At 31.9% G+C, this 9,827-nt stretch overlaps 2 protein-coding genes across 2 annotated transcripts; one reads left to right on the top strand and one right to left on the bottom strand.

The window, feature by feature from the left end:
- Positions 1 to 326: 326 nt before the first annotated feature.
- Positions 327 to 3,542, top strand: LOC119836645 (exosome complex component RRP41). Its single transcript, XM_038362032.1, has 6 exons — positions 327 to 656; positions 1,222 to 1,294; positions 1,643 to 1,779; positions 2,399 to 2,603; positions 3,139 to 3,233; positions 3,451 to 3,542. The coding sequence occupies exons 1-6, from the start codon at positions 486 to 488 to the stop codon at positions 3,520 to 3,522; spliced, it is 753 nt and encodes a 250-aa protein (XP_038217960.1). The 5' UTR covers positions 327 to 485; the 3' UTR covers positions 3,523 to 3,542.
- Positions 3,543 to 3,801: 259 nt separating this feature from the next.
- LOC119836644 (maternal protein exuperantia) lies at positions 3,802 to 9,504 on the bottom strand. The gene is made up of 10 exons (XM_038362031.1): positions 9,346 to 9,504; positions 8,559 to 8,727; positions 7,936 to 8,088; positions 7,512 to 7,654; positions 6,327 to 6,532; positions 5,892 to 6,027; positions 5,587 to 5,735; positions 5,167 to 5,306; positions 4,893 to 4,995; positions 3,802 to 4,522 (listed from the first exon to the last, which is right to left on the bottom strand). The coding sequence occupies exons 2-10, from the start codon at positions 8,709 to 8,711 to the stop codon at positions 4,473 to 4,475; spliced, it is 1,233 nt and encodes a 410-aa protein (XP_038217959.1). The 5' UTR covers positions 8,712 to 8,727; positions 9,346 to 9,504; the 3' UTR covers positions 3,802 to 4,472.
- Between the last annotated feature and the right edge of the window lie 323 nt (positions 9,505 to 9,827).

Here is a 9,827-nt window from a genome sequence, read left to right as displayed (position 1 = left end):
AAAGGAACAAAATTAACCTCTTATTCTAAAAAAATCTTATTACGAAATTATTAAGTTGACATATTGTACATTTTTACATTAATACTGATGTTTATAATCCTAATATAAGAAAATATGACCTATCATATTCGGGATAGACTAGTTTACATGTGATAAAAATTTTTTTATAAATTATCTCGTAGATTTCAATTTACTTATGTTATAACTACTTATGGATATATATATTTACTTATGTTATTTACTTATGAATAGGTCAAACTTTATCAAAATAAATATTTCTTGGTGCACAGTCTAGTTTGTCTTGTTCATAGTCTGTAATATAATACTGCTCTTTGGCTCAAATTTAGCTAATGTAGGCATTGTAGGTTATGACTTATGTTGTGACATGTGAGAATACAAAAACAAAATACTTAAAAAAAGATAATTACATTTAAAAATCGTTTTTTGCTGTATGTGGTGAAATATACACAATTTGCTACGTAGCTATGCCTGGTCCCGATTTACTATCTAGCCAGGGTTTGCGGTTAGATGGTCGAAGACCGGACGAATTACGCCGGATAAGATGTAAACTTGGTGTTTTTACGCAACCAGATGGAAGTGCCTATTTAGAACAAGGTAATACAAAAGTGTTAGCAGCTGTCTACGGTCCACATCAGGTTAGCTATTAGTATTTTGATTCCTTATGTATATATACACTAGCTGCACCCGGCAAACGCTGTTCTGCCTTACTCTGATCATATAGGGGGATAAAAAATAGATGTTGGCCGATTCTCATAGGTACCGGATAAGCACAAAAAATTTCATCAAAATCGGTCAAGCCGTTTCGGAGGAGTATGGCAACGAAAACTGTGACACGAGAATTTTATATATTAAGATAGATAGATGTATTCAGTATCAGAATGATCCTAAGCATTTGGTAGTGTCAGACTCAAGACAAGCTCACCTATTGTTAATAAAAGAACAATAAAAATGTATAATTCTAACATCACATTAATTTTCAAAATGTTATTACTTTTTTTTTCAAAGGTTTAATCAAGATCTATTTCAACATTCCTCTCGAAAATTGATAGATTAGATCTTTTTAAAATTCTGTATTAATTGCCTCATTCTTTATTTAATATTTTAGGACTTGTACTGAGCACATGTAAATATTTAAAGCTAATATCCATAATTTTCAATGATAATATTCTCAATCACAATCAATTTTTTTTTTTTTTCCAGGCAGCAAAATCAAAAATGTCCACAGAGGGTGTTGTTGTTAACTGTCAATACAGTATGGCCACATTTTCAACAGGTACCTATTAAAAAATTATTTCAACAAATAATGGGCCTGTACACATCACATATTATTGGGGAAGTATTTGAGTATGGATGGATGGTAATATGTGGATATGTGGATAATGGATAATAAATAATAAATAAAACATGATCCTTTGTTACTATAGTATTATGCTATTTAAATTGTCTTAAATAATATATTCAAATTAATACATAAATTGTCTCATAGTTGATTTTAAAGACTTATTGTACATGGTCAAATGCTGCTAAACAAATTTGATATTGCTTAACAATTAAATCCCATAGTCTGAATTAATGATAGCTGATATGTTATGCATTACATATATTTTGTTAATGATTTTAGGTGAAAGAAAAAACAGACCTAGAGGTGACCGTAAATCACAGGAAATGTCTCTGCATTTGAGGCAAGCTTTATCTGCAGCCATCAAAACAGAATTGTATCCTAGATCACAGATTGACATTTATGTTGAAGTGTTACAGGTATAAAAATATTGTACCTAATGAATAAAGCATTCAATTGCAAAACTGTATACAAATTTCTTGAAAATTAATAATTACAGTGTAATTATTTAGCAGTATTGAAGTATAATATGCTTCAGAATGAAATCTATTTGAATATTGAATTTTGATATTGAAACAGTGAAATGGACCAAATTTAAGGGTATTGTAGTGCCATTTTCTGAATGTTTCCTTGCCCTGCCCAGGTAGTCCTATATTTCATTATTGATATATCGACTCTTTTATCTTTCAAGTTGGATATACAATGTGCTAAGTTACATTTAAATCGGATCAGTTTAGGAGTCCATAGCGGATAAATAATAATCCTACTGATTTTATAAATGCGAAATTATATGATGATGGATGTATATGACTGTGTATGTATGTTTGTTACTCTTTCACGCAAAAACTGCTGAACCGATTGCAATGAAATTTTAGTTTCTAGATAGCTGGACAACTGGAATAACACGTAGGCAACTTTTTATCCCGATATTCCTACGGAATACAGACTTACGTAAACGAACCCGTGGGTCGCAGTTAGTTTATATATAAAGATAATAAAATCAAAACAGCCTAAAAGTCATTAAAAAAACAACTTCAGGCAGATGGCGGCGCGTACTGCGCATGCGTGAACGCAGCGACCCTAGCCCTCATAGACGCCGGCGTACCGCTCCGCGCGTACGCGTGCGCGTGCTCCTCGTCCGTGGCGTGGCAAGGCAGTAAGCCCGAAGCGCTGTTGGACGTAGGACATGTGGAAGAGGCGGCGGGGGGGATTTGTTTGACGGTGGCTGCTTTGCCGAGTACAGGTAAGATTATAGGAGGAGAAATAAATCAAGATGTGTAAGGATTATATGTAACTAGTAGTGTATATATATATATATATATATACCCGCGGAATCACCCATGTGGTCAAAGGAATCAGCAATATGTATCGAAACTGTTTAATTAAAGCGAAATGTTTCACTGTGGCAGAAAAAAGGTTTTATACTTCTTTTCCAGACACAAACACACAGTAAGATTTTCTCGCGAATTCGTACGTGAGGTTGCATCAAGTTATGAGCACATAGTAGGAAGACTTAATTACTAAATAACTGCTAAAAAGAGGGCATTTAAGACTAAATGTATGTTCATAATTCATTCAAATATTTTGTATGTTTTTGTGTACACTTATTACAATATATTAAACACAATTATATTACCATTTATTGTATTATTCTTAAATTCAATTAGATATCCAAATTCTTATAACAAGAGAAAAGAGTTTAATATATACACTTGACATCGTCATTTAGTTTAAATTGACGTCAAAGTAAAAAACAGCATACCTCCATTCTATTCCAGGTAGCATAGCATTACTTGAAATGTCCCACAGACTGCACATGGATTATTTTGAAGTTGTTTTAAGTAGAGCAATGCAAGGCTGCAGAGATATTGAGGTAATTTGTTTGAATACTAACAAAACTATAATATACAGACAAAAGTATCGTTTTTAATTCGAGGCACTATAATGTGGAGTCCAATATAATATTATATATATTTTTAAATTAATCGCATTAAATATTTGAATAAACTTTTTCTAAGACTTAAACATTATTTGTAAAACCACTGTCAATAACGTAAATAATTCTTAAAAGTATTGTAATCATTTTACAGGTAATCCTCGACAAAGCTGTCAGAGAACATTTAGCTGAAGGTTGGACGAAACAAGATGTTGTGACGATATGAAATAAATTAATGATCTATCGATATTTCTTTCCATTCAATTTAAAACTCACAACAACTAAAGCAAGTGAAGCTGTATGATGATGTTTTACAACATTTTTGATTCATCAGATATAACTGATGTGCTATAGAAATTTTATAGAAGACTTTTAGGATAATCTCAAATGATAAGGTTTTCTTTGTGGGCTTAAAATGAAACAAAAAATGTAGACTTACATATTTATTAGAGATCTGAACAAAATAAGAAATTAAATTATATGTACAGTCTATGTTAAAATTAACTAAATTAGATGTAAGTTAATAGGTACACACTCGTAAGGTATGTGGTAAAGTTTAACTTACTCTATGGCAGAGTATAATATGCGACGAATTAGTATAGCGAAATGCGTTACTTTAAAATAAAGGAAAAAAAAAGGAAATAAATAAAATTGGATGCAAAAATCAGTCCATCCGTTACTTAAATTGCTCTTTAAAATAAATAAAACAATTTCATCTCTATATAAATAAAGGAGTACGTAAAATTGTACTTTATCTAATAAAAAGTTAAAAGCTATTCGCACGCGCAAAAAAAAAGTACGATATTTGCAACAACCCTTATATTAAAACCAGCAAAGCTGATATTTCACAGACCGCCAAAAATGGCTGAAAACAAAATAAAATCGACTCCATCAACATAATGAATATATAAAACGTTACATCTTATTATTACTGAGTTGCTAAGGCACTCATTACTACATGTTTCTAAGTTTTAAGCAAAAATTGTGGGGGGTTAACAGAAAAATAAACAATAAATAAATGTAAACAGGATCACCAATGCATGCAAAACAAATAATTCAATTCCATGGTGGACTTAACCTAGGTGTATAATACGAATAAATGTTTGTCACATCTCTATGGCCGATGCTAAATGATAGTAATGTTAAGAGTAAGCTTGCTTGGTAAGAGTAAGTTTGTTAGTTTGCGGCCACCGCTTCTGTCTTTTGATCAGAGTTAGCTGTCACATCTGAAAGAAAATAAAAATTATGTAAAAGGCCCATAAAAGGCCCATGTTTCACAAAAGTAAATTTTTTTGTCCACAATATGTAATAATATGTACTCAATTCATTAATTAATTAAAGTAATAATATAACTGAAAATTATTTTATGTATATCAATTGTCATGGCGTAAATGAATAAGTTAATAATGTTCAATTATATAACATACTAGCAATCTGTCCTGGCTTTGGATGGGTGCAATAATACATGTCGTATCATTATTATACAGTTAAATTATATACCTAAATTACAATTTTTTGTGCAATTTGTTGTTTTATTATAAACTAAAAAAATAAATTTATTTGAGAAAAACAAATACCATAAAGTAAAGACATTACCGTTGGTCTTGGTGGGCGAGTTCTGCTCGGAGCTCTTCTGCGACTCACTGGTACTGCCCTCCGCTTCGCCCGTCTCGCCTGCCTCGCCCGCTGACGACGTTGTCTGTGGGACAATATCAGTTAATTTAAATGTATATAACATGATACTTTTTTCAGCCCTTCAAATACAATCAAAAGTTAAATTATTAATAAATTAATGGTTCACCAATTTAAATAGATACACAAATTTTAGGAATATTAATATTTGTGCAGAATAAAAGTTTTTACAACTTACTCGGTTTTTGATATTGGGTCTTGGCTGTGGAGCTTTCGGCTCTTTGGCGGGGTCAAAGTGACAGTCGAATATTTCTATCAGCTCCTTAATGTCCTCTTCTTTAGCCGATACCGACAACGCTGCCAGTTGTTTCTCTAGCCCTGGAATTTAGTTTGCAATTATGTAATTGTTATAAATGAATTTCTTTTTGGCGCTGAATTGCATATAGGGTAAGTGATAGGCTCACTGACTGTGGACATTTTCTAACTTATGAAGGAAATATGAGCACTCACATGCAGCTAATCTCAAGAACTACATCAAACACACAGGGGTGACCAGCGCCAGTTAAAAACAGCACTCCTCTTATATGTCACAGTCTAACTAGTCATGGGCAGCAATCTCAGCAATTGAGTACACGTAAGGGTGTCATCACACACTCACCGGCGACCTGCTGCTCCTGCCAGGCGGCGCGCAGCTGCTCGTACAGCAGGCCCGCGTCGGCGAGCAGCCGCCGCAGCTGCGTGACGCGCTTGCGCTCCGGCCGCGCGAGCCGCAGTAGCGGCGCGAACACCGGTCGGAACGTGTTCTGTCTGGAAACGGTGTAACACACAGCTTTTCATATTAAATCATCAAATTTGTATCGAAATATTTTAATCAATATAATGCATAACTTTTTTTATGGATAACTATTATTTCATGTATATGTTGTGTACATAATTTCTTCAGAAAAATTATTCTTTACTCACCTTTCTAAGAGTTTCTTAAGATTATCTAAGGCCTCCAACTCTGTGTGAACAGGTCTGGCCCAGGCGCGGGCGGTTTCCACCATGTCCTTGCTGGCCGCTGACCCTTCACCCCCACCGCCAACTTCTTGCTGCTCACCTAAATAAAAAAAAAAACAGACATTTAAAATAACATCCATTAATAAATTATATAAATTAGTTTTTACAGGTCACATTATCTATTATTTAGTAACTATATCTATAATAATTCGTACATTTTACTGCATTTTTTTTTTTCAATATTAAAAATAAGAATTAAAATTGCCCTTAGTATTAAAGATAATGTTCCGTTATTAAACTTGGACATGAAAATGAAAGAAAAAAATGGACATAATGTAATTAAAGAAGTCAAAGAAGTTAGCTAAACTGTATAATATTATCGAAAACATGCGCGCTTACTCTGCGACAAATGCTCGACAATCCGATAAGCCGCGGTTGCCCTATCGAGCGCGCTGTCCACGGACAACGTGTCTGCATCTAGCAACACTCGCGCGAGCACTCGCAACGACACAGACTTAACCGTCGACTTGCACTTCTCCGCAGCTAGGGCGTAGCTGTCTGTGAAACCAGCCACTATTGTCTTGAACCGGTCCAATAGCTTATAACTGCAACAATAAATGTTTATTAGTTTGTAAGTTAATTTTATGTGCAGTTTAAGTAATTATAATAATGAACATTATCAATTAGAAATTAAATTAATTTCACTTTACTTGCTGTCTAACTATAGACATCAAAAGACAAAGTTCTATATGGGTATGGGTGTGTGTGTGTTATACCTATTATTTTATTAATTTAATGAATTTTTATGGGTAAAGAGTAGATCCACCGTTACAGCTTGGTGTAGCTGTGGATTTCTGGTAGTATACTATAAGTGTGGCAAGTTTCTTACTTTTCCATCTGCACAATTTTCATAAAAATGGGTACAATATTTATTTACTTATTTATTTATTTGATTCATGCATAAATTAGTTATTCACTAAACCCTTAAATACAATTCTTCAACCATCTAAATCTAAATCACAAAAACGCCATTCAAGATTCATATTAATTTATATATCAACTAGCCATTTGCCTGTGATAAACATGTAGTCCATGTTACACAATAAAGATGCTCAGCTTTCTAATTGTGCAAGAATTTTTGTAAAGGGTCCAATGGTTTTTATGAGAAAACATGTTTTTACACTATTAGTTTGGAAAAGTCCATAAGATCTAAGGTGTCAAATGTTGATACATATAATATTACCTTAAACTAGAGATATATGTATAAATTAAGATGGTGCATGTAACTCCTTATAAGTGAACAAATTTTTCTTGTTAGTCAATAAAGACTTTAATCCTAAAAGGGTGTTAAACAGCACAAAACAAAGGAGCTAGAGCTACAAATGTGTAAGGTCCCACACTTTAATAAAATAGAATCATTATATTTCTCCATTTTATATGAATTGTAAACAAAGTCAACTACAGACATTAATAACTATCCACATACATATACAGATTTACTGCTAGATTTATTATATACTGAGAGAAAAAGGAACAAAGAACAACGCAATAGCAAAAAGAAATGGCTAGAACATATTAGTTTACCGAGTAAGGGCTTCCAGAAGCATTGTAGGACTAAGGCGTCTTGGTTCATGGTAAATTAAAATAATGCTACCATCTCCCTTCTCCTTCTCCAACCAATCAAGAAAGTCTGTTAAGGCAGATATTTCAGACTTTGTCTTCAAAATCTACAAAAGCATAAATTTTATTAATATAACAATATATTAACAAGTCTATTAAACCAAAACTAAAGACAAAATAATTGAATTTCAGTGATTTATCATAGTTATTAATTAAACATGTTATTACTTATGCAAATATTATTCTTATTCAAAATACAAATTACTAGTTGTAAGGTCATGATTTAAAAGTAAAAGAATCAAAACCAGAATAAAATTTTCATAGATTTAGGGAAAGGATTTACCTGATTTATTTGAAATAATCTTACTTACTAGAAATAAATTCTCACCTTATGTGTAACAGTATCCTTCAACATCCTATATCTACCAACAGTAACCACTCTTACATTATGCCTTCGTCTCGCTCCTGGATTCAAGTCACCATATGGCATTATATATTGCGAGTAAGTCTGTTTTGGGGTATATGCAGCTATTTGACATATCTGGTGATAGAGAAAGAGGGTCATTTATTTAAAATTTTCTTCTATCACAAAATGTTACACAAAAAGTCGGAAGTAAAGCTATATGCTTTTATAACAGAATTTTATTTTATAAAAAACAACTTTAAAACCTATATAAATATGTTTTAGTTGATAGAGCCTACTATAGCAATAATGAATATATGGAAGCAAGAAATTGCTATTTAGCTATGAGACTGCCATCTATACTGATTTGTTTGTATGTTCTTTGATAATTGTTAAAAATTATTTTACTATTGGAAAGCTGCAACTTTACTGAGTGACAAAGGCTGTATGTGTACCACAGGTTAAATTTAAATTTATAATTTTATCCAGTGCAATAAAGCATGAATAAATGAAAAAATAAATATTTAATAATTATGAACCATAAATATATTTTTTAACACTAGCAGTCAACGAATGATAAAAAAATACACTATAATTTAGTATCCCACCTCATCAATGAGCCTCCTGCCCGTTGTATCCATGTCCCATCCTACTAATGAATACTTGCCCGGTGGCAAGCCAGCTGGCTTCTCTGCCAGTGCAGGCAACACCTCCATAGGTGTATCATTACCATTCACCTTGGCTTCAGAAACCATTGCCATGTACACTAAAGTCTAACTGCAATTTAACAAAATCCAAATTAGCAACTGTAGTTTCAAAAAACTTTGACTTGTCTACATAAAAAAAATACTATAGATAGAAAAACAAAAAAATATTTGAGGGTACTTAAAAATTAAGAAGATTCTAGTAAATTCTATGAATAATAAATATGCAGTTAAACACCTGGTAAGTAAATATTTGCCTATCATATGGATTGAACTTTAGTTTACATACATAATGAATCAAGTCTATTTATAAATAATGATAGAAGAGAATATGTCAGAAACAAATAAGTACACACTAGATAAAAATAAAATAATTTGCACATGTGATCGCTATTTCAATTTATTTTTCTTATTAGATTAAAATTTACAACCTATAAAACATTCATGCCGCTCTAAAACAACCAGTAAAAGCCAATCGATTGATGCTATCACTTTTTTTTAAACCTGACTCATATTGTCATAGTAACCAAAATAAATGGTCGACAATAATTATACACCAAACTAATCTATTTTTAACATTCAATTAATCAGAATAATGAGAAAAATAAATAGAAAATAGGACACGTGGCTATCTTTTCTGAGGACATTTTGCCCCACCCCAACATGTCAAAATAAATCATAAATAACTTACTTTTATTACGATGTTTCTTCAACAATAACAAGTTTATTATCTCAAAATATGAGATATATTGCTACTCTATATTAACAGCAAAATAGAAATATATTTAAAAAATATCACAATCAACTTAGCACAGCACGTGTGCCGCAATCGGAAAAACGCAAGCAATATAATAATAGTACTAAAACGTGATTCTATAATCTATCCTTTTTGATACAGATAATTTTTATACTTTTATTTAAAAAAATCAATTCAGATAGTTTAAAAGAAACATATTTATATTTTAATATCATAGAAATAATTTGTATAGTTGGATAAAATAAAAAATAGGTGATGATCATGTATTTAAGTTGATTACGAGGACCCATACTCATTTGACCAATAACCGACGACTTAATGAATCTTTTCCTGTTGAACGCTGCTTAAACTTACATAAACAAAGATTAAATTGAGCTTCACTTTAAAGAAGATTAACAAATGTTTTTATATTTGCA

Source organism: Zerene cesonia, chromosome 25, assembly GCF_012273895.1.
Source record: "Zerene cesonia ecotype Mississippi chromosome 25, Zerene_cesonia_1.1, whole genome shotgun sequence".
Taxonomy (NCBI): Eukaryota; Metazoa; Arthropoda; class Insecta; order Lepidoptera; family Pieridae; genus Zerene; species Zerene cesonia.
This window is presented reverse-complemented; position numbering and strand designations above follow the sequence as displayed.

Excerpts from the sequence above, each read along its gene's own strand:
- LOC119836645 (XM_038362032.1), top strand. The coding sequence starts at position 486 with ATGCCTGGTCCCGATTTACTATCTAGCCAGGGTTTGCGGTTAGATGGT. Across the intron at positions 1,780-2,398 it reads TTTATGTTGAAGTGTTACAG|GCAGATGGCGGCGCGTACTG; the intron begins GTATAAAAATAT and ends AAACAACTTCAG. Across the intron at positions 2,604-3,138 it reads GGCTGCTTTGCCGAGTACAG|GTAGCATAGCATTACTTGAA; the intron begins GTAAGATTATAG and ends ATTCTATTCCAG.
- LOC119836644 (XM_038362031.1), bottom strand. The coding sequence starts at position 8,711 with ATGGCAATGGTTTCTGAAGCCAAGGTGAATGGTAATGATACACCTATG. Across the intron at positions 7,655-7,935 it reads AGGATACTGTTACACATAAG|ATTTTGAAGACAAAGTCTGA; the intron begins GTGAGAATTTAT and ends ATGCTTTTGTAG. Across the intron at positions 6,028-6,326 it reads TGTCGAGCATTTGTCGCAGA|GTGAGCAGCAAGAAGTTGGC; the intron begins GTAAGCGCGCAT and ends TTTTTTATTTAG.